At 45.9% G+C, this 24,183-nt stretch overlaps 1 protein-coding gene across 3 annotated transcripts; it reads left to right on the forward strand.

Moving 5' to 3' along the window:
• Positions 1–1,934: 1,934 nt before the first annotated feature.
• On the forward strand, positions 1,935–16,466 carry LOC114503858 (keratin-associated protein 9-1-like). 3 transcript variants are annotated; one of them, XM_036033883.1, is made up of 3 exons: positions 8,365–10,714; positions 13,948–13,951; positions 15,642–16,466. In XM_036033883.1, the coding sequence occupies exons 1-3, from the start codon at positions 10,171–10,173 to the stop codon at positions 15,724–15,726; spliced, it is 633 nt and encodes a 210-aa protein (XP_035889776.1). In that variant the 5' UTR covers positions 8,365–10,170; the 3' UTR covers positions 15,727–16,466. The 3 variants fall into 3 exon arrangements, with proteins under 3 accessions (XP_035889775.1, XP_035889777.1, XP_035889776.1); XM_036033882.1 differs by lacking the exons at positions 13,948–13,951; positions 15,642–16,466 and adding an exon at positions 1,935–3,737 and having other exon boundaries at positions 10,306–11,778; XM_036033884.1 differs by lacking the exons at positions 8,365–10,714; positions 13,948–13,951; positions 15,642–16,466 and adding exons at positions 1,935–3,328; positions 3,374–5,873.
• The last annotated feature ends 7,717 nt before the right edge of the window (positions 16,467–24,183 follow it).

Consider the following 24,183-nt stretch of genomic DNA (forward strand, 5'->3'; position numbering starts at 1 on the left):
CTCACCAACAGTGCATAGGGTTCCCTTTTCTCCACGTCCTCACCAACACTTTTTAGGTCTCCTTTCTTTGATGAGTATCATTGTAACAGGTGTGAGGCGATATTCCATTGTGGTTTTGTTCTGGATTTCCCTGATGACTAGTGACGCTGAGCACCTTTCCATGTACTCATTAGCCATGTATGTGCCTTCTCTGCCAAGTGACTATTCAGACCCTCTGCCTATTATTTAATCAGATTGTTTGTTTGTTTTTCTGTTGAGTTGTGTAAACTCTTAATATATTCTGGAAATTAACTCCTTATCAACTACACAATTTGCAAATACTTGCTCTCATCCAGAAATTTGCCTTTTTGTTTTGGCGATGCTTTCCTTTGCTGTGTAGAAGCTTTTTTTTTTTTTTTTAAGATTTTATTTATTTATTTTTAGGGAGGGAAGGAAGGGAGATAGAGATAGAGAGATAGAGAGAAACATCAATGTGCGGTTGCTGGGGGTTATGGCCTGCAACCCAGAAATGTACCCTGGCTGGGAATTGAACCTGGGACACTTTGGTTCCCAGCCCGCACTCCATCCACTGAGCTATGCCAGCCAGGGCTTGTAGAAGCTTTTTAATTTGATATAGTTTCACTTGTTTAATATTTGGGCTTTGTTTTGTGTCAACTCCAAAAAATTATTGCCGACATCTATGTGAATGAGCTTACTGCCTATGTTTTCTTCTAGGAATTTTATAGTTTCAGGGCTTATACAAGTATTTAATCCATTTTGAGTTAATTTTTGTGTATGGTATAAGGTAGTGGCCCATTCTTATTCTTTTGCATGTAGCTGCATCGTTTTCCCAGCTTATTGAAGTGACTGTGTTTTCCCCATAGTGTATCATAAATTATATGACCATATATGTGTGGGTTTATTCCTGGGCTCTGTATTCTGTTCTGTTGATCTCTGTGTCTGTTTTTATGGCAATGTCATATTGTTTGATTACTGTAGCTTTGTTATATCATTTGAAATCAGGGCACATGATGCCTCCAGCTTTGCTCTTCTTTCTCAAGATTGCTTTTGCTATTTGGGGTCTCTTGTCATTCCATATAAATTTTAGGGCTTTTTTCTATATCTGTAAAAAAATGCCATTGGAATCTTCGTAGGAATTACATTGAATCTGTAGACTGCTTTAAGTAGTATGCACATTTTAACAATATTAATTTTTCTGATCCATGAGTGCAGAATATCTTTCCATGGTTTGTGTTTTTTAAATGTTTTTCATATATGTCTTTTAGTTTACAGTGTACAGATATTTTTCCTCCTTGGTTAAATGTATCCCCAAGTGTTTTCGTCTCTTTGATGAGATTGTCAGTGGAATTCTAATGTTTTTCTAAAAGTTTGTTATTAGTGTATACAAATACAACAGTTTTTATATATTGATTTTGTATCCTACAACTTTCCTAAATTTGTTGATTGGTTCTAACAATTTTTGGTGGAGCCTCTAGATCTTTTTACATGTAATATTATGTCATCTACAACTAAAGTCAGTTTTATTTCTTCTATTCTGATTTGATTGTCTTATTTCTTTTTCTACCTAATTGCTATGGCTAGTACTTCCAATGCTCTGTGGATTAAAAGTGGTAAGAGTGGTCATTCTTATCGTGGAGAGAAGAAGTTTCTGTTTTTCAGCATTAAATGTGGTGTTCGCTCTGTGCTATCATATATGGCCTTTATGTGTTGAGGTACATTACCTCTAGACCCACTTTTGAGACTTCTTAGCATACATGGATGTCAAATTTTGTCCAATGTTTTTCCTGCATCTCTTTAGATTATCATATAATTTCTATTCATTCAGTAAATGTTATATATCACATTGCTTGATCTGCAGGTGTTGAACCATTCTCACATCCCACTTGGTCATGGTGTATGATCCTTCTAATGTATCGTTGAATTCTGTCTGACAATATTTTGTTGAGAAATTTGTGTCTAAGTTCATCGGAGGTATTGGGCTCCCATTTTCTGTTATTGCAGTGTCCTTGCCTAGTTTTGGTACCAGGGGAGCGCTGGCCTCATTACAAAAGGTTTTGGTTATCCCCTTTTATGCTATGCTTTGAAAGAATTTGAGAAAAGTTGTTAATAAATTTTTTCTTGAGCTGTTTGGTAGAACCCACCAAGGAAGCTGTCTGCTTCTGCACTTTTGTCAGTTGGGATGTTTTATTGCAATTCATTCATCTTACTAGAAATTGGTCTTTCCCGATGTTCTGTTTTCTACCTTGCTCATGTTCCTCTAGCCAGGTAGGGTGTATGTTTACCTGTCTGTTTCTTCTAGCCTGACCAATTTGGTATCATATCATTGTTCTTAGTAGTCTCTAATGATCTTTTGTTAAGTAAGTAAATCTTATGTTAATGTTCTTACCACAAAACAGAAAAAGCAAGGAGGCAGAAAAGAATCTTTTGGAGGTGATAGATATATTTGTTACCTTAATGATGGAAAGGGTATTATGGAGCATGCGTAAGTCCAAACTCACCAAAAGGTATACATTAGGCAAGTGCATTTTTGTGTATTAAGATACCTCAGTGAAGCTGAGGGAAAAGAAGAAACATCAAAATTTCATGACTTAGTTTCCTCCTCATAACACTTATTAGTCTCCCACCTGAAAGTCTAGAAAATGGGTTGTGATGAGCAATGGGGCAGGAAAAGTCCTAAGAGTCTTATTCTCATGCCAGCGATACCCTGTTTCACATTCAAAAATTCTCCGCCCACCTGACCCACAATGGATGAGCCACTAAAACTAAAACGCAGCTTTATCCTCCCAAGTCACCAAAAAGAATGTGGCTTGTTAGAACTTTTATTCATTGCCCACAGGGAGTCGTGCTCTGCTGTGCAACACGAGACTGAGACATACATTGTCCAAAGGCAGAAATCACGTGACAGCTCTCTCTGAGGAAGCTGAAGCAAGACAGACACGTAAGAGGTGATTCAGAGAGAGCTGAACTGATGAATTCTAACACATCAGGAAAAGGAAGCAATGTTTTCCATCCATCTTGAAAAGGTTAACCAGGAAAACAAACTTAGCTAATTTGATAATCGCTTGTTAATTAGGACAAACAATGACAAGGACAGAGCACTAGGTCTGATGACAGCAGCCCCCCAGCAGGGTATAAAAGGGGACCTGCACAAGCAGACTTCCAAACCTTCCAAACACACCTTCCTGGAAACTCACTCAGAACCTCCACTCTCAGACACCATGGTCAACTCCTGTTGTGGATCCGTCTGCTCTGACCAGGGCTGTGGCCAGGAGACCTGCTGCCGCCCCAGCTGCTGCCAGACCACCTGTTGCCGCCCCACCTGCTGTGTGTCCAGCTGCTGCCGCCCCTCTTGCTGCAGCTCCTGCTGCTGCAGGCCTACCTGTTGCATCTCTAGCTGCTGCCGCCCCACCTGCTGTGGCTCCAGCTGCTGCCGCCCCTCTTGCTGTGGCTCCAGCTGCTGTGGCTCCAGCTGCTGCCGCCCCACCTGCTGTGTGTCCAGCTGCTGCCGCCCCTCTTGCTGTGGCTCCAGCTGCTGTGGCTCCAGCTGCTGCAGGCCTGCCTGTTGCATCTCTAGCTGCTGCCGCCCCAGCTGCTGCCAGACTCCCTGCTGCCGCCCCAGCTGCTGTGTGTCTAGCTGCTGCCGCCCCTCTTGCTGTGGCTCCAGCTGCTGCAGGCCCACCTGCTGCATCTCTAGCTGCTGCCGGCCCAGCTGCTGCCAGACCACCTGTTGCCGCCCAGTCTGTTCTAGTGGTTCCTGCTGCTGATTGCCCTGACCTCTGCCCACCTGATTTTCATCAGCCAATCTTCTTAATGTTGTCCAACTGAAATGAGTCATCAGAGGCCAATTGAAAAACCTCAGTTCCAACTGATTCTTCTACTGCCTTTGGCCTCCAGATATGCTACCCCACCACTACCATATTACTGTCTCCTAAAAGAACACAAAGTTTGAATTTTCTCTTGAAAGCTTTCGACCAACAAGTCATCCCAATTGATATATTTCTTCCTTGCCAGATTTTTCTCAGGTGGAGATGTCCCTAAGTCTTAAATAAATCTTAATTTTCCAAGCATACAAAGCAACAGCCTCGTGTTTCATGATTTCCTCTTGACTCGTCATCTTCAGCTGTCCGTTGTTCTGCCATTTTTCTCTGCAGAGAGCACACTATAGCAGGCGTTTGCAGGGTTTCTGCCTCTGCTCTGGGGGCAATCTTATTCTAATTTAGGAAAATGGTTTCTTAGAGCAAACACTCTGGTCCCTCTACCTGTGGACTTTCTCTGGATGTGGAGCAAGCCTCGGGCTGGCCAGAGTCAGGAGTTAATGTCTGTAGGACCAGTGCTCTCAACCAGTGCATGGGCGGGGCAAATCAATGCTCTAGCTTCTTTCCCCTCCAATGGGAACAAGTTGAGCCAGTCTCCAAAGGGCCTCAGTTGAATAAACCCCAGCTGCCGACAGCAGGTGGGACTGCCTACAGGAGTAATCGCCTCATTAAATCGCTCTATATTGGCTTCTCTGTCCCTTCCCCAGATCACTTCCCAGGTTCCTTACAGTGCCTTTTAGGATTATCTTCCAAATAAACTCCTAGATTTCAAGCCCCAGTTTTGCAGTCTGTTTCTGAGGGCACCCAATCTAAGACACCAGTGTTCCAATCTCGTTACCAGTGCCCTTGAAAACAGATCTTAGTGTATTACGAATGGTTGCCAACTGTCAGTGTCAACTCAGACCCAGTAACCAAGAACATCCAATAAGGGTGTTCCTGTTTCTTCTTTAGAAACAGCTGTGAATTCCTTTGGGAAAACTGGAGAGATCACTCATACATGCACCTGCTGTGGTCCTTTGTTTTGCAGGACTGGCCTCTTTTTCAATGGGTCAGTGGGTGGTAGGTGTGGAAACTGGGTGAAGGATTATGATTTTCCATTGGGATCACTGGCCTCATCCTATGGGTCACACATCACTTTGCCCCAGTTGTCATTCCAAAATTGCTGCCCATCACATATTTATACCCACAATATTTCTTACAGGTAATGCTGCCACCTGGCCTCTGCTACTCAAGGATGTTATCATCCCTGTAGCTCCTTGGGAGCTCAGTTCTATGACAATATTTCGTACCACAGGCTCCAACTCTAGACAATGGACTACCATATTGCTTAATGATGCTGCCGACCTCCTTACCTGTTCATTCCTTATTCCCTGATTATAGATGTACTGTACCCCCAGAGTCCTCCTAGGGTGCTTACTCAACTTGTTGGGTTTCCTGGCCTTACAACTAGATCTATTCTAGCGTCTTAACTGCTGTGCACCCTTTGCTCTTTTCATCCTCATCTCTGTGTTGCGTGGCACTAGATAAATCTGTGCTAGTTATCTCTCATTATGTAATATTGCCTCAGATTTTAGCAGCTTAAAATGATGCTTGTTTACTCTCTCACAGCTTTGGTGGATCAGGAATCCAAGTACAGCTCAGCTGGGGCCTCTATTTTGTAATGATTCATCGGGCTGCAACCAAGGTCTAGAGTTTATCTGGAGAAGAACCCACCTCCAGGTTCACTTACGTAGCTGTTGACAGGATTCAATTCCTCGAGGGCCATTAGAGTGAGAGTCGCTGTCCCGTGCTGGTCAGGTGTTGGCAGCACAGCTCTCTCTCCCCCAGACAGCCGCCTGCTTCACCAGAACCCGTGAGGGAGAGGGAAAGTTGGCTGCGAGTTGAAAAGTCCCAACCTTTTGAAACTTAACCACTTGATGTTGCCATATGCTGTTGGTTAGAAGTGAGTTATTCAAGGGGAGGGAATTACATAAGACTGTGAACACCATCTAAAGGCCAGCTAGAGGCTGCTGCCACACTCTTCCATAATATCAAGTGAAAGAATAGAAACACATAATACCTATGTGTTCCATAATACCTTATGATTCCATTTATATAAAACTCAAAAATGTGGAACTAAACTATATTGTTTTGGATGAATACCTAGGTGATAAAATTATAAAGAAAATTGCCGTGGTTGGTGTAGCTCAGTGGATTGAATGCTGGCCTGTGAAACAAAGGGTCGCTGGTTTGACTCTCAGTCTAGGGCACATGCCTGGGTGCAGGCCAGGCCTCCTGTTGGGGCGCTCAAGAAGCAACCACACATCAATGTTTCCTCCCTCTCTTTTTCTGTCCCTTCCTCTCGCTCTAAAAATAAATAAATAAAATCTTTTTTAAAACTTATAAAAACTCAACAAAAAGGTTACTTTAAAAGTCAGAACAGTGATTATCTGTAGGGTGGAAGGAGAGAGATGGGATCGAGAGAAGACAAATTAAGGGCCCTGTTGGAGAGAGCGACGCTCTGTTTCTTGACTTGGGTGTTGGGATGCATAGATATTTGCTTAGTAATTATTTATGTTATATTATGCATGCATATTTTATATGCTTTTCAGTATACAGTAGTCTTCCCTCCAATCCAAGGTTTTGCTTCCTGTAGTTTTAGTTACCCATAGTCAACCATGGTCTAAAAATAGTAAAGGGAAAATTCCAGAACACAATTTGTAAGTTCTAAATTGCACGCCATTCTGAGTAGCAGGGTGAAACTTTGTGCTGTCCTGTTCCATCCTACCTGGGTGTGATTCATCCCTTTGTCCAGCGTATCTGCACTCTGTCTGCCACCCACCCATGAGTCACTTAGTAGCTGCCTCGGTTGGCAGATCAACTGTCTTGCTATCACAGTGCTTATGTTCAAGTTGCCTGTATTTACTTAATAAGGGCCCCAAAGTTCAACGGCAGTGATACTGGCCATTCTGATATGCCAGAGAGAAGCCCATGATGCTTCCTTTAAGTAAAAGTTCTTAACTCAATAAAAAAGAAAACATGTGTGCTGATGTTGCTAAGTTGTACAGTAAAATAGATCTTATATCCATGAAAGTCTGAAGAAGGAAAAAGAAATTTGTGCTAGTTTGTTGTGGGAAGTACCTTGGGATATTTTGGTGACCTCAAGAAGAGTGAAATTTACCCAAAGCTATAGGTACTGTAGGCAAAGCTGACTGCAAGTGTCTGGCTTGGCTTCTTAGCCTCAAGAGGCTATTAAAAGTTCAATATGGAGATTCCATATGAAAGGTAGCAAAGGCCTACTCAAAACCACAACAAGATACCGCCTCACACCTTTAGAATGGCTATTATCAACAAGTAATAGCAAGTTTTGGAGAGCATGTAGAGAAAAAGAACCCTCGAACACTGGTAGTGGAGATATAAACTGGTACAGCCACTAGGAAAGCAGTATGGAGGTTCCTCAAAAAAATTAGGAATAGTGTTACCATATGAATCAGCAGTCCTTCTTCCTGGTGTCTTCCCCCCCAAAATGAAAACATTTATTCATAAAGATATATGTACCCCTATGTTCAGTGAAGCATTATTCATGGTGACCAAGACAAGGAAACAACTGAAGTGTTCTTCAATAAATGATTGGATAAAGGTGTGGTACATATATACAATGAATACCACTCAGCCATGAGAAAAGATTAAATACTGCCATTTGTGACAACATGGATGGATCTTAAGAATATCATGCTAAGTAAAATAAGTCAGATGGAAAAAGTCAAGAACCATATAATTTTACTCATGAGGGATATAAAACTGAAAGCAACAGATGAACAAATAAGACAGACAAACAAAAACTCATAGACACAAACAACAGTGTGGTGGTTACTAGAGGGATGGGGTTGGGGGGAGGTAGTAAAGGGTAAAGGGGGTCAAATATATAGTGATGGAAGGAGACTTGACTTTGGGTGTTAAACACACACGCAATATATAGATGATGTGTTACAGAATAAACCTATATAATTTTATTAACCAAAGTTGCCCCCCAAATTTTCCATTTTTTCAAAAAGATTTTATTTATTTATTTTTAGAGAGGGGGGAAAAGGAGAAAGGGATAGAAACATCAATGTGTGGTTGCCTTCCGCACACCCCCTACTGGGGACCTGGCCTACAACCCAGGCACGTGCCCTGACTGGGAATCAAACCAGTAACCCTTTGGTTCACAGGCCGGCACTCAATCCACTGAGCCACACCAGCCAGGCAAAATTTTCTTTTTTTACCCTCACTCAAGCACAGGCTTATTGATTTCAAAGAGGGAGGGAGGGAGGGAGAGAGGAAAAAATCAGTGTGTGAGAGAAACATCGATCAGTTGCCTCTCACACATGGCCCAACAGGGGACAAAACCCACAAGCCAGGCATGTTCCCTGACCAGGAATCAAACCAGAGACCTTTAAGTGTATGAGACAGCACTCCAACCCACTGTGCCACACTAGCCATGGCACCCAAAAAATTAATAAAATTTAAAAATAAATAAATAAAAGAGCCTATATGATCCATCGGTATTCTTGCCACTCTTGTGTAAATAAGCAGGCCAAACTTAATAAGACTAGGTTTGTTAAGAAAACAAATTAGTTTTACTACAATTACTTTTGGTAAAAATGGGGGTGAGTGTAGAGGAGAAAATTTTGTTTCAGTAGAAACTGTAATACGCACGTGGTGAGATTAGATTCTAGTGCTGTTCATTGTTTTTAAGGTTTTGTTTTTCTGAATTCCTCTAGTCCCCTCATATTGGGTTACGACCCTCCAAACTAATGTTCCCAATTTTCTCCAATCCTTTGTGATTTGTAATCATTCAGAACTAAAACTTTTTTTTGAAGTGCTACAAAGGTAAATAACTTGATATGAACTTCAGAGAAATTGCCGCGATGTTTCAGGCTTAGACAATTTTCTTCAGGACTATAGCTATGTGGGCCACTCCAAAAGCTTGCCTGAACACCTGACGACATCAATAGAGACATTCAAACTGCAAAAGATACTCTGACTTCTCCATCTAAAAATACTCTTTTCTCTTAAATGGCTGCCCTCTGGACTCAGGCTGGGTTTATGGTTTGCTCCAAACATTAAACTTTGTCTTTCCCTTTTTTTTGCATAAAAATGATTTATTAAATAACTGGTTTTTCACACAATATAATTCTAGCTTTGGAAGCCCACCAGTATCACCTGCCTCCTGAAATGAGTCACAGCTATTTACCTGAACTGACCTAATCTCAGGACCGAGAGACCTGATTCAATGAGTTCTAAAGGCTCGATCAACTTAGCTTTTGGACTGTGAAACCTCCTGGGGAAGTTTCCGAGGCAGGAGTGTAAGGGAGCAGAATCTGCCACCCCAAAATATGTCTCTTGGGAATGAGGAATATTTTAGCTGGTTAATTTTAAGATACAGCAGAGGAGGAGCTCTGAAAACCAATTGGAAGTTACCCTTTTGTAAGAGACATTTACACGTATAAGAAAAATCCCCATCTGTAAGAGTGTCTCCCACACTGTACCAGGGAGAGGGTATGACTCCATCTCTAGAAACTCTTATCAATGGAGAAGCAAGGACCTACCTCGGTGTAACAACTTTATCCTTGTTTACGCTGCTTTTCCTGGCAACCTCCCATAACTAACTCCCCACCCGCAATGTCTTCTTTAGTCTTTAGCTGACGATGGCACCTAAAGTGAAGGCATATGCCATCTTGGGGGTGTGACTTAGTTCCCGAGTCTCTCCCATGCGTGCGGGAGGTATTCATGTTGTTAAACTGTTGCTAGTTTTTTCCCTGTTAATCAGATTCTGTCCATTTGATTCTTAGACCAGCAGAAAGAACCTAGAAGGGTAAAGGAGAAATTTTTCCTCCCCAACACTAAGTTGGACTCAGGCATGGATTCACTTTGTCTCTTCAAACATGTCAGCATCATGCCCATCGGGCCAGGAATAATCCTCAATCAAACAACACTAAGAAGTGAAAGTGTACTGAGCCTAATGAGGCCATCAGGAACTCGGAGAGTGCACCACGTGACCAGGTTATGAACAAAGCAGGAACGACGCTGACAATGTGACCGTCTTCCTTATATCTGAAAAAGTTTCTAAGAATTATTCTCAATTAAGAAACACATTAAACACTTATTTTCTATATATTCATAACATTTCATGAATAACTTCCTTTTCTATAATTCCCAGTGACTATGGAAAACAATATAAACAACAACAAGGAAAGTCCCACTCATTGGTCCAAATTGGAGGGGGTGGGGGTAAAGGAAGGGGGTCCGGTGTATAAAAGCCCCAGAAACGGGGAATCATCAGAATCTGAGAAACTCACCTCTGAGCAGAAACCCACCCTCCACCCCGGACACCATGTGTTGCTCACCTTGCTGCCAGCCCACCTGCTGCAGGCCCACCTGCTGCGGGTCCAGCTGTTGTGGGTCCAGCTGCTGCCAGCCATGCTGCCAGCCATGCTGCCGCCCTTGCTGCGTGTCCAGCTGCTGCCAGCCTTGCTGCCGCCCAACCTGCTGTCAGACTACCTGCTGCAGGACCACCTGCTGCCAGCCATGCTGCTGCCCTTGCTGTGTGTCCAGCTGCTGCCAGCCTTGCTGCCGCCCTTGCTGCGTGTCCAGCTGCTGCCAGCCATGCTGCCGCCCAACCTGCTGTCAGACTACCTGCTGTAGGACCACCTGCTGCCAGCCATGCTGCCGCCCTTGCTGTGTGTCCAGCTGCTGCCAGCCTTGCTGCCAGCCATGCTGCCGCCCTTGCTGTGTGTCCAGCTGCTGCCAGCCTTGCTGCCGCCCTTGCTGTGTGAGCAGCTGCTGCCAGCCCTGCTGCCAGCCATGCTGCCGCCCTTGCTGCGTGTCCAGCTGCTGCCAGCCTTGCTGCCGCCCAACCTGCTGTCAGACCACCTGCTGTAGGACCACCTGCTGCCAACCTTGCTGCCGCCCTTGCTGTGTGTCCAGCTGCTGCCAGCCTTGCTGCCAGCCATGCTGCCGCCCTTGCTGTGTGTCCAGCTGCTGCCAGCCTTGCTGCCAGCCATGCTGCCGCCCTTGCTGTGTGTCCAGCTGCTGCCAGCCATGCTGCCGCCCTTGCTGTGTGTCCAGCTGCTGCCAGCCTTGCTGCCAGCCTTGCTGCCGCCCTTGCTGTGTGTCCAGCTGCTGCCAGCCTTGCTGCCAGCCATGCTGCCGCCCTTGCTGTGTGTCCAGCTGCTGCCAGCCTTGCTGCCAGCCATGCTGCCGCCCTTGCTGTGTGTCCAGCTGCTGTCAGCCATGCTGCCGCCCTTGCTGTGTGTCCAGCTGCTGCCAGCCTTGCTGCCAGCCTTGCTGCCGCCCTTGCTGTGTGTCCAGCTGCTGCCAGCCTTGCTGCCAGCCTTGCTGCCGCCCATTGTGTTGTCAGACCACCTGCTGTAGGACTACCTGCTGCCAGCCTTGCTGCCGCCCTTGCTGCTGCTGATTGCCTCTCCAAAGAACCACCATCTTCACATACCACCTGTTAACTGACTCACCATTTTGGAAACATATTCATTACCTAGACTTTGCTGACAGCCAGCATGTTTGACCATAACTTCGGTTCTTCATTCTGCTGATAAAAACTCTGAATCAGTTTGATGCAGGGCAGAGGGTTTCTCCTGGTCCTCTTCCTCCAGTGGATGTGGGTCATGTGCCAGCTCTGTGCATCCTTGATGTGCAGTTATGGCCTCTGCTTTGACTCCATCATCAGGATCTTCAGCCTCTCCCTCTATGTACTTTAGAAAAACACATTCTTATAACTGTTACTTAGGTTTTCTGCAACTTTTGAAAATCTTCACCATCATGTTTTCTTTTTCAGTGTACGCATGGTTCTTGTAATCCTGCTTTCTTCTTTTCCTGGACGCTTTGAATTGGCTCCCTAGATGCAGGGCGTCTTACCTATATTTCTTAATAAAATCTGTACCCTTGTGCATTCCATATTGTGTTTTGTTTTCATGTGCAGCACTCCTGATGTAAAGATTCATACACATGTTGCATATCATATGCACTATCCATTCTGAGGCTCATATTGTCTCCCACAAGTAACTACCTCCTTTCTTCATGTTGCACATCTCACAGGGTGAAGTCACATAGCTGATATGGACGGACTCAGACTCAGAGCCCAGACCGTGTCTTATACCTCTGCTCAATGGCACTTAAGTTTCTATCTCAAGACAAATTAGAAAAAAAATCCTAGGGCTCAGCACCAGCAAGACGTTCGTTTGAGTGTCTTTGACCATGGAAGTGATATTCTCTTGTACGTATATGCAGGTAACACCTGTTTACAAAGTTCTTCCCAAATCGGTGTCCCACACCTCGGCTGCATGTTAGGGCAGCAAGGGCTGTGTTTTAGAGCCCTACTACGTGCAGGATCCTTTCCTGTCTCTGGTGCTGTCCTGCCACTCGTGCTCGCAAGGGCACCCAATACTGGGGAGCATCCAGAGTGTCCTCACGAGGAAGGGCTCATCTGAAGAGACTTCTTCTTTGCCATCATGTAAATCTGATTGTTGTGCGGCCGCCTCCTCCTGGTACCTGTTGACTAGAGTGGAAGGGAGTAAGTCATTCCCTGCAGAACATTGTATGTTCCCCAGCTTTAAGGCAATTTGCCATTCTGATCAAAATATTAAGAGAATGGGTGAGTTGAATCCCTGCTGCTGAACTTTGGGGCCTGCCAGGAACAGAACTTCTGCAACCACAAATATGTCTGGAAGGCTGTGGTCCAAGGCCATTTTTACTGGCTATAAACGGGGTCTTCAGAACCAGAGGGAGCACACAGCTTTTTTTTTTTAATTGAAGGTGTTTACGCTCGAGATGAAACTGAATTCTATCCAGGAAAAAGATGTGCTTATGTGTACAAAGCAAAGAACAGCATAGTGCCCTGGCTGGCATAGCTCAGTGGACTGAGTGTGGGCTGCGAACCAGGCATCGCAGGTTCGATTCCCAGTCAGGGCACATGCCTAGGTTGCAGGCCACAGCCCCCCGCAGCCACACATTGATGTTTCTGTCTCTCTCTCTCTCTCCCCCTTCCCTCTCTAAAAATAAATAAATAAATCTTTAAATAAATACAAAACTTGATTCAATTAAAAAAAAAAAAAGAACAGCATAGTGACTCCTGGTGGTAGACCAAACAAAATCGGAGTCATCTGGGGGAAAAGTGACTCGTGCTCATGGAGACAGTGGCTGGTTCATGCTAAATTCCAAAGCAACCTTCCTGCTGAGGCCCTTGGACACAGAATCCATGTAATGCTATACCCCTCCAGGATTTAAACTCACCGATAAACAAATAACAACCCTGACTGCGTGGCTTGCTTGGGGGCCCTCTGGCAAAGCAAAGGATTCCAGGTTGCGGAACATGGTTGGGTTGCAGGGTTAGTCCCTGGTCAAGATGCAAAGGGGAGCCAACCGATGAATGTTTCTCTCACACGTCTCTGCTTCTCATCTTTTTCTCCCTCTCCCCCCTCTCAAAGAAGTAAATAAAATCTATTTTAAAGAGTAGATAAAAAATACTAAGAGGATGTGGTAAGAACAAAGTTGGGAAGTGAGAAGCTATGCAGTGGGCACGAACGACATAGTACCTGAACCCTCCAGGGAAACAGAGCCCCCCCGCTGTGTGTCCTCAGTCAATGGGGAAGCATTTGAGAGAAAGAAAACTTTGTGTTCCAGGGGGAGCGGAAGAACGTGAGAAAGAAGAAAAGAAGAAGAGGCCGTGCGCCCCTAGTGGCCGTGCTGGACAGAAGGCCGGTGCGTCGGTCCCGAACGAGCAACGCTGCCTGGACCTTCATGGAGGTAAGGCTTGATACTGTTTGGAGCCTGGGTCACCTCCTCGGGAACAGTAGTGGGACCTCTGATGCGCCAGCCAGGCTGGTGTCCGGGACGCGTGCTAAGTTCTGACGCTGTGTATCTGGAGGGCTCTGAAGAGACTGCCGAGGCCAGACTTGCTGATCGCTGTTCCCTGGCGGCTGTTTGGGTGACTGAGATGAGAAACGGACATGGTCTGGGTGGCCTGCTATTTGCTGGATATGCAGTAAGGGCCTGATCTACATATCTTTAATTCTTGAAGAAATCGTCAAAGGACGTATAAACGTTCCCATGTTAGAGATGAGGACCTTGAAACTGAGGAGGTAAAGCGATGTCATAGTTCGGTTTCTCCCAGGAGTGACTCTGCAGAACAGATTTAAGTAGTAGTTTATTTGCAAAGGGCAGGTCTCACCGGTTGGGGGGGGGGGGGGGGTGGACGTGACACGGGAGAGGAGCACTGTTAAGCCAGGATCGTAGCGGCAGCTGAAGTGTACACCTAAGAGAAAATACCAGAAATGCTACAAAGCACACACTTTAGGGTTTTCCCAACTGAGTAGTGAGGGAGCTGACTCTGTGTAAACAGACCCTCCAGAAGCATCGGCTGAGTGTCTTTCTCAGCGTGACACACACGGGCAGCGTGCCTTTCGGTTATTGCAAAAAAACCCCGAAAACCTCTTAGGCATAAAAACTTGCCCGAACACACTAAAATCCAAAATATATGGGTGGTGTATTCGGAACCTCTTCTACAGTCTGTGATTTTCTCCACTCAAATCCAATATTGGGTTCTTCAGTGTGGTGGAAACCCATGGTTTCTAGAAGAAGAGGAATGAGGATGAAGAAAAGGTGGTGGAGGAGGAGAAGAAGAAGAAAAGGAGGAGGGAGAGGAGGAAGAGGGGGAGGGGAGGTGAAGAGGAGGAGGGGAAGGGGAAAGAGGAGGAGGGGAAGGAGGAAGAGGAGGCGTGGGAAGGCGAAAATGAAGGTTGAGAGGAGGACGGGGGAAGTAGTACAATATTCTTAGTTGTCTAGCAGTCGTACCTCCCATCTATGCAGCATCGGTTGCCACCCGCGACGTACCCACAACCCTACACAACAGCCCTAAACAACCCCAGCACGTGTGTATTCTGGATGTGAGGTCTCTGACTCTGCTGGCTAGCGAGGTTAGGACCGGAGGGACAACTCATCCTGGTTTGCCCAAACTGCCCCAGTTGTACCACTGTGGCATCCCATGTCCCGGGAAACCCCGTCATCCTGGGTAATCAGGACTAGGGGTCACCCAGGAGGTAAAACGACTGATATTTCCAGCCCCAGCTCCTGCTTTTACCCACCTGCTTTGGTTCTGCCCTGTGTATGAAGGAGATTATGCCAAACATCCTCCGCTCAAGTGTTTGCGATAGAGCTGGGGAACGTGGGTAGGACAGGTTGCTCCAGAGGGCTGACTATCTGTCATGGCCTTGAATCGGGCTTTTGTGGGGGAACAGACGTGGACTCGAGCGTGGTTTTAGTTTGTCCCTGTGAACATCTCAGCATCGTGCCACATGCCACAGGGATACGTCCCAGTCGAAGTCAGCTGAAGAAACAAACTGGGGAGGACACCTGTCCTGACCCTTAGGAGGCCATCAGGGACTTCGTCATACAACCAGGATGCGATCAGAGCAGGAAGGATGCTGATGATGTGGCCACCTTCCTTTTATCTAAAAAAGGTTCTATGAATTATTCTCAATTAAGAAACATATTAAACACTTGTTTTCTAAAGATTCATATCGTTTAAGAAACAACTTCCTTTTTACATCTCCCCTAGTGAATATGGAAAACAAATATAAACAACAACAAGGAAAGTCCTGCCTATTGGTCCAAACTTCGGGAGGTACCATGTATAAAAGCCCAGCATAGGAGGAGTCATAAGATTCTAGAAAATCTACCACTGAACAGGAGTTCATACTCCATCTCTGACACTATGCCCCATTTGTGCTGCCCCCCTTCTTGTCAACCTACCTGCTGTGGGACCACCTGCTGCCCACCCAGCTGCTACTGCAGCCCCTGCTGTGTGTCCAGCTGCTGCCAGCCTTGCTGCTGCCAATCACCTCACCATGGAACATTGTCACACAGACTAACCGTCTGATATTCAACCTGTCACCACTTCAGTTACTGCCACAATGACCAGGCTTCACTAACATCCAGCTGCCACCATCTTCCTCTTAGTCATTCTTGATTAAAAGGTGCTGTGAGGAGACATGGTAACACGCAGTCAACTTCAGCCCACTTTCCTCATCTCTATTTGCTGTCATCTCTGTGATGGCTCAGGTCTTAGGTCTCCTTGACCTCCGGCCACTGTGTCAGCCTTGCAAAAATGATCACAACTTTCCCTCTAAGTAAGCTAAAGCACAACTTATTATGATAGGCTTCCTCCGTGTTTACTGTATTATTATGATCTTTTTTCTAATGTGCTCATTACCAAGCAGACTGGGGCCCATCCACGCGGCAACCCGGAGAATGACCCAACTATTAATGCTGGAAGGAACTGGTCTTTATTTACAATATTCCAACCTTGGGGTGCCTCAGAGCACCTCAGCTCGGAGCCCTCCTTCCCCACAAGACCCAGCACTTCCCTGCTCCCCACCAGGCTACTAGCCAAAAACACCCTCGAAAGTTTCCGTTTTCGTATCTGTGCAGGACCTGGAGTATGTCATTATCAGCCTCCATGTAATAGCTCAGAAAAGGCACAAGTCCTGAGAGTCCAGGTACAATCCAGGTGCAGCGGTCAAGATCTTGCAAGGAAGGCCTTTGCAGCTCTGGAGTCGGGTAGAGCAGGCACGGTCACGGTGGCGGCATCTCCTTTCTGATCAGCCCAGGTCACGTGGCCTCCTTCCTCACTGTAAACTGCATGGCTATGTGCTCCCTTCTCCCTTCTCACTGCTCTCATGGTCAACTCCCCTTCTCCTTCCCAAACCTCAGGCACAGAGAGAGAAAGAGAGAGAGTGGGAGAGAGAACGTCATGGCTGCTACATCATCCCTCCCTCAGGGCTCTCCTACTCCCCTCCTAGCCACACGGCAGAAATCCCTTACCACTGACCGCACACCTCATCCTTCACCACTGCTCTCCACATGGCCAGGAGAGTGAATGGCTGCTGAGCCTAGCTTCCAATCCTGGCCTGGGTCTCCCAGCAGGACACCATCTCTGACTCCTCCCCTAATGGGCTACCTCTTCCCATTCCCCGTAGCTTCTGCCTTTCTCCAGCTGCCAGTGTTAGTCCAGGCAGGTGTGTCTCCCTGCAGGGAACCGCCTCCCTGCTGTAAGTTCCCAGGCTAGGTCACAAGCCAAGATACATTCAGAAAGTCACTCCCACCTCCCTTGCCTCAAGTGGCTGCCACAGCTTTTTAAATTATCTATGAAGTTAGCCAAGTTGCCAGAGATATGTACAATCTCCCAGTCCTGTGCCCCACTTCTCCTGTCACCCAAGCGGGGTTCATGGGGAATAAATATCCTCTGAACCACCTGATGGGCTCATTATCCTTCTCTTTTCATGATTACTTGCTTATCTTCCCAGCTGTGGGAAGCTTCTCTGGTTGCTTCCCAGTAAAGTCTTTGCTATCGTCCACCTATATTGTGGCTTTACTTTTTATGTAGCATTTGCTCTTAAGTCCTTACATTCATGTTTCATTTCACAAGTCTTATCTATTCTGAGCTTGGCAGTCACCCCTAAACTAGCAGAACCAAGAGGATCACCTCCCTTTTACAGATGCATAGAGGTCACTTGGCTACTTATGGACAGAATTTGGTCAAGGGCTAGGGCCTCTGATTCTAACTCTGATTGCCAAGGTCCTACATGTTGACCTTATTACAAACTCAAAGAAAACAGCGGTCTGAGTACTGGGAAGATGTGTGCTTTGGACTGTCTGCCTAGCTTTGCAAATAAACCTTTCCATGCACAGATAATCATTCTTCCTTACAAATGTATTCTCCCACCTGTTTCCAAAACCTCAATGAGCACTGGTACATGTAAGCCCAGTAGGCCAGTTTTAAGAGACATCCTCTATGTTTAAGCATCTGTTGTGTTTCTGGTGCTGTGCTGGCATATTTAAGCTGGAGACTTATCGAAAGACACCTGTTCTTTGAGGTCAGGGGGTGGCGTTCTGGGTGGTGTCTTTCACCCGGCCACATAGAGTGTGGAATATTAAAAAAGGATCAGGTAAAACACATACCCTCAGCCATATTTCGTGTAACCCTAAACTTTTGGTCTCTTTTTTCTCTTGGACCAGAAAACATTATCAAAGGAATTAAGTATGGGCACAGCTCTGTGGATTGAGCTAACAGCATCATGAATATCTTACCTTCGAGCCATTCCACTATTCCCTGCAAAAAAACACCACCCTGAGCTCTATGAGATGGAGCTGGAGCACGAGTCATGTCTGGTAGTCTCTGAAGAGACTGCCTAGTTAGCTCACAGCAGGGGAAGAAGAGAAGTTGAGGTGCTAATATTCATTCATTGCGTTTAGGTATCGGTCTCCGTCAGTGTTCCTCAACCTTGACACTGTCGACGTGTTGGGCCAGACAGGTCTTTGCAGGCCGCGTGAGGGTGCCTGTTGCAACCATCGAGGAATGTTGGACAGCATCCTGACCTCCCTCTACCCACTAGATCCCAGTAGCGCCCCCTTCTGGTTGTGTCAAACAGTGCTGAGGTGGGTGGGGAGGTGGGGAAAGGGACAAAACACAGGAATAATAAGCATACCACAGAGGACTTATCTAAACATATAGGATTGGATAATAATAAACGTGACATCAAAATTCGTGTGATGAAACCAAAGCTGTGTTTTGAGGATAAGTTATACACTTAAATCTTTATGTCAGAAAAGAAGAAAACCTCAGAAATTAATGCGTTAAATGCCCCATCTTAAGAAATGAAGAGAGGAGCAACAGTACTGCCCCCACCCTACACAGAAGAGAACAAACACTGAAAAGAAAAACAGAGTCGAAATTCATAAAGCAGCAAGTAAAGGAAAAATAGTGACTTCGACAAAGCCAAAAGGTTGGCCTTTGAAAAGTGAACAAAATCGATAAAACGCTTGGGAAATTGATCAGCGAAAATGAAACAAGACAAAACTGAATAATACTGTGAAAGAAAATGTGGGCATAAGATATGGATAAAATAGATTTTAAAATTATTTTCATTATCTGTTGCTTTATTATGAACTATTACAAAAAACAACCACTGTTCACTGTTTCTCCCAAGTTCATGGGCTCACTGAGCTCAGTGCATTGGTCCCACAAGATAGTGACGGGGAACGACACTCACAGCACAGACAGAGGCACGGGATTCGTCTCCGGAACCCAACTCTCTCCAACCAGTAACCACAAACAACTCAACAGAAAATGAGGTAAAAGATGTGGCTGGGAATTCTGTGTTAGAGGAAACACATGCAGCCAGTACAATTAGAAAAAAATATTCAGAGTCATAAGCAACTGAGAAAAATACAAATCAAACTTCTACAAGATTCCAACTTACACCACTTTATTGCAAAACACTTTAAAAGTCCAATAATATCAAGAATTTAGGGAGCGTGTGAATCCACCGAACCTCTTGCCTATTGGACAGGGGTGGAGGGTGGTTTAAATCTGAGCAGCTACTTTGGGAAACACGTTGGCATTTTCTCCTAAATGGTAGACCCGTCAACCCAATGTGCCAATAATCTCACGCCCCCGGCTTTACTGACAGCCACTCTGTTAATTATCTTGTTACATGGTGAGGCCTCCTAGTAGAGCCGAGCCTGCCTCACTCCCACTTGTTTCTTACTCATTTCCTGTCGGTCAGTGCACAGCGCCTGGCCGGCCTCCTCTACCCTGACATAGTTATGACCTCAGCTTTGGAAAAGTGCTCAACCCTTTCCCCCTCTAAGAATCTCTAAAAATGCACCCTGGCTGGAGTGGCTCAGTGAATTGACTGCCAACCTGTGAACCAAAGGGTTGCCAGTTCAATTCCCAGTCAAGGCACATGCCTGGGTTACCGGCCGCATCCCCAGTAGGGGATGTGCAAGAGGCAACCACACACTGATGTTTCTCTTCCTCTCTTACTCCCTCCCTCCCCCTCTCTCTAAAAATAAATAAAACCTTTTTAAAAAAATTTTTTTAAAGAATCTTTCAAAACAAATTCTTAGGACTATTAAGTCTCTGCAAGCATCTTAAATTTTGCGATAACCAGTCAGGGCAATGCTTTCTTGATGCACTACGTGGTACAGAGCAGGGCGATCACTGCTGTGTTCAGAGGGAAAGGAATGCGGTTTCCTGGCAAAGGGCCTGAAATAGAGGGCAGAGCTCACACGGGGAGGAGAGGGTTCAAAAACGCCATCGTGATTGTGCAACTTACCTGCTTCTGATGGGGGGCCTGGAACGAGTACAGCCTGAAATGCAGAGAAACTCTTTGAAAGAGCTTCCCAAGGATGGACTGGACCACCCTGAGTGCATAAACTTCTGCTTGCTAAGCATTCGAGCCTTAGAACCGACAACCACTGGGCAGGAAGTGTATCAGGATTCCTGCCATGCCTGAGATTCTTTGAGGTCTCTGAACACTCTGCCTTACCCCGTCATTATTTCATTGATTGCTACGGATGGACATGGTATCATTCTCTGAGGTCCATAAGCATTTAAACAGCTTCTGCTTTAAAGAAACCGTACATAGAGTCGTGGTAATAGGCATTCCCTTGGAGGGGGGTGGGGGGAAAGTTGGCTTCCAAAAGGCATTCAGGGTAGAATTCACAGCCTTGACGAAGACTCTGGGCCGGCTTTTGTTTACACACCAAGGGCGAAGCCACCTACCTGACGGAGCAGGCTCACGTTAGCCAAGCCCATAAAGCAAGGATGCCTGCTGATGAACTGACAGGACAATGAACTGTAACAGGAACTTCTCAGCTTCCTGTGAGCAACAAATCAGTGCCAGAAGTTAAAGGAGCAAGTCCTCTCTCTCTCTCTCTCTCTCTCTCTCTCTCTCTATCTCTATCTCTATCTCTATCTCTATCTCTATCTCTATCTCTATCTCTCCCCTCCCCACCCCCCTCTGCACCCCTTCTTCTTGAAACTGGAGGCCAGCCAAGTCCGGGGCTACAGCCGCCTGTAGGAATCTGGGAGGGGGAGATTCCTAGGGGCAGCGCAGGCTGCTGTTTGGGAGGGGAACTGAAATGGAAGTCCGCAGCTTCTTCCCAAGTTGGCTCCTGGATTCCAGTGTTATCTCTCCATTTGCATTAGAATTCCTATGGTTTGTGGCCCGGGAGGCTAGGTGTCTTCTGGTCTGGGTGGAGAGATACAAACCTTTCACTCTCAAGTGTCCTTGGTCAGGGGAAATAAGCTCTTAAAATTCACCAGTGTGCTGTAAGTTCCTCAAACTGTTTGGTCTTGCTTCATTTTCTTGGCTCAGTTTCTCCATTCCGCTTGCCCCAGAATTCTCCCGGCTTCTTACTGTCCTGCCTCACTGTCTCTGTAAAATCAATAAAAACACATGCTCAGGTGAGGATTTTTGTTAAAAAGTATTTTTTATAAAATGATTATAAACAAAGTAAGAGGCCATCAAGCAGGGCAAAGGTCTGTTACTTTGAGCTGATAATCTCGTGTTTGTGCTCGAGATTCAGAAATCAATGCTCACTTTTATTTTTCTCCCATCTTTTTTTTTTTAAGATTTTATTTATTTATTTTTAGAGAGAGGGGAAGGGAGGGAGAAAGAGAGGGAGAGAAACATCAATGTGTGGTTGCCTCTCACACGCCCCCTACTGGGGATCTGGCCTGCAACCCAGGCATGTGCCCTGACTGGGAATCAAACCAACAACCCTTTGCTTTGCAGGCCGGCACTTTTTTCTTCCATCTTTTAAAGGAAAAACCAACCAACCCTGTGTAAAGGGAAAGATTTAGGGCACAGTAAACAGAAGCCAGTAGTCCGCCCCAGGGGACCAGGATTGGGGTGTGGTGCTGGGGGACCAGGGCTTTCCACCTTTTCATTCATATATTGTTTCTCCCCCTCAAGCCTGACTTATTTTTTGGTAATAAAAAATGAAGATTGTGATGTTTCCTTCTGAAAACTTGCAACAGTGTGGGGGTCAGGGGACAGATAGAGAGACAGGAGGTTTTCATTTCTTTCCATCTGATTAAGGAGATCACACCTTATTTCAAAATAACATGAAGAAGTTTACACGGGAGAGGGGAGGGAATTTCAGGGGAAAGGGGAAAGGTTTGCAGGAACAAGTACAAAGGACACACACGGACAATAATAGGGGTGGAAATCGGGGGGAGGTGGGGAGGGCTGGAGGGGTGGGCTGGGATGGGGGTAAAAGGCAGAAAACTGTACTTGAACAACAATTAAAATAAAAAATAATAATTAAAAATAAAAACGAAGTTTAATGTGAACTAAACTCCTCACTGTGGTGCTGCTAATATATATACATTTGTGTGTGTGTGTGCGTGTGTGTGTGTGTGATGCGTTTGCATCCATCCCCCGCCCAGCTCACGTTCCATGAACTGTCAACAGGACTGTATTTGGTGAGGAAAATCCAGGCTTGTAACAGTGTCCATTCTTAGTTCCTGCTGAGACCCGGGACTGAGATGAGGCCTGAGATCTCCCCGTGGGAGCAGCACCAAGAATGTGCATGTTATTCTAGGAAGATTCTTACTTGGGGTCTGTCTTTTTGGACAATGGGGACTAATCAAACTGGAAAAATGACTGGACATTTATAAAGACAAAGAGATTTAACAAACACCTATGTTCTCGAAGCAATTTATGTCCCTTGATGCTGTGCATGTTACACACCCAGAGCACTGAGAGAGCAGAAGCCACGCCCACGGTGCCACTGAGGAATCCTGGACGGCAAGAGATGCCGAGTGTTCAGACAGGCAAGGGCCCTTCCATTTTCAAGTTTCTGCAGCTCGTACACCTGTAAGGTTGATCTCACCTCAGGTAAAAAAAAAAAATTCTAGGATGGACTGTTCAAAAGACCCTTTGTGAACTGCTAGAAAAAGAACACAGAACCACTTAGACCAAGTCACGGCAAATAATTTAACTTTTTATTGTTGCTGGATTCATTGATCAATGAAGTGTGGTAGAAAGTGAATCTGGATTTCAGCAAGGCAATTTGAAAAGGACCCTCATAATACATTAGGAAGAGAGTGCAGAAATATAGGCTGAATACCACGACAATTGCCAAAAGATGTCTCATTTCCGATGACAACATCTCACTTGAGCCAATAATAATGAGTCCTTGACCCCAAAATCAAACTGAGACCTTGGTCGAGAGATATGCTAGAGGAACAGTTAGGGTGAGACAGACAGCCTAGATACTGAATAGTCTCTTCTACAGATTCCCAAAGCATCTGGAGTTCGCTAGGGAAGAAGCACTACAGCTAACTTAACTCAAAGTAAACAGCCATATACCTGAGGTTGATGTTAAACCTGAACATGAAGAACTCTCTCTTCCGTACAGTGGCAGTAAGGACATCAGAATGACTGGAGCAGGAACATGACCTTAGCAACAGGCATGCAAAGGCAGGAGCAGAGAATGTAAACACAGGAACCAGGGAACCACTTGAGGAGTGACAGAAGTGCCCCCCAGAGGAGGACAGATGCCACCTCACTACACAGAGCTCGGTCATTCAAATCCCAGCAAACGTCCTGATGAGGCTGAGCTCTCGAACAAAGAACAGCACTTAGTCACATCCTCAGGCAGCTCCCAAGCAAAGGTGGAACCTGCCTAGTGAACAAACGAGGAATTAGCCAGTCTAGTTCTTTTAATAAGATCTATCACATTTAGTCAGCAACCTCCTACCAAACCATCCGTCAGAGTCATAGAGACGTGCATATATAGCAATAAGGAAAGGACCTTTCCCTCTCAATGATACTAATTTTTGCAAAATCACTGTACTAGAAACCCAGGGGAGAATGCATTCAAAGATTCTGAAAACCTGCCTCTGCACAGAAGCCCAGCCCCCACACCTGACCTCATGACCCACTCGTGCTGCAAAGGACTGCCACCAGCCCACCTGCGGGAGGACTACCTGTTCCAGGAACACCTGCAGTCAGCCCACCTGTTGGGACCCAGCTGCAGTGACCAAACCCACACTGGGTCCACCTGCTGCCAGCCCTGCTGCAGGCCCAGCATGCGTGCTCTCTCTCAGGAGGGTCCCTCTCCAACAGCAAACCTCGTTCTGAGAGGAGGGCAAGCCACACAGAAAGGCCACATGTAGGCATTCCAGTTGACAGGCCCAGCTAAGCCCACCCCAGGCATCGCACGTGTGAGTGAGGAAGCTAAGTGATTCTAGCCTCTGGCCATCTGAATATTTCCAGCTGAGGTCCCAGAGGTCATCGAATTACGTATGCAGAAACATCCCAGCTTGACCAGAGCAGTACACAGACAACACAGCATGAGAAGTCTTTGGACCCCCAGAATTCGGCTGGCAGAAAACAGGCTGAGATTAGTGCTAGCGATACACTTGTGCTGTTTTTCATGAAGAAGGAAGGATGGTTCAGAGAACCAAGAGCCAAAAGGCAAAGCCAAGAGCCATGGGGAATTATTCCCAGGCATGGAAACCTAATCAAGGAACTGCCAG

The sequence above is a fragment of the Phyllostomus discolor genome, chromosome 8 (assembly GCF_004126475.2).
Source record: "Phyllostomus discolor isolate MPI-MPIP mPhyDis1 chromosome 8, mPhyDis1.pri.v3, whole genome shotgun sequence".
NCBI lineage: Eukaryota > Metazoa > Chordata > Mammalia > Chiroptera > Phyllostomidae > Phyllostomus > Phyllostomus discolor.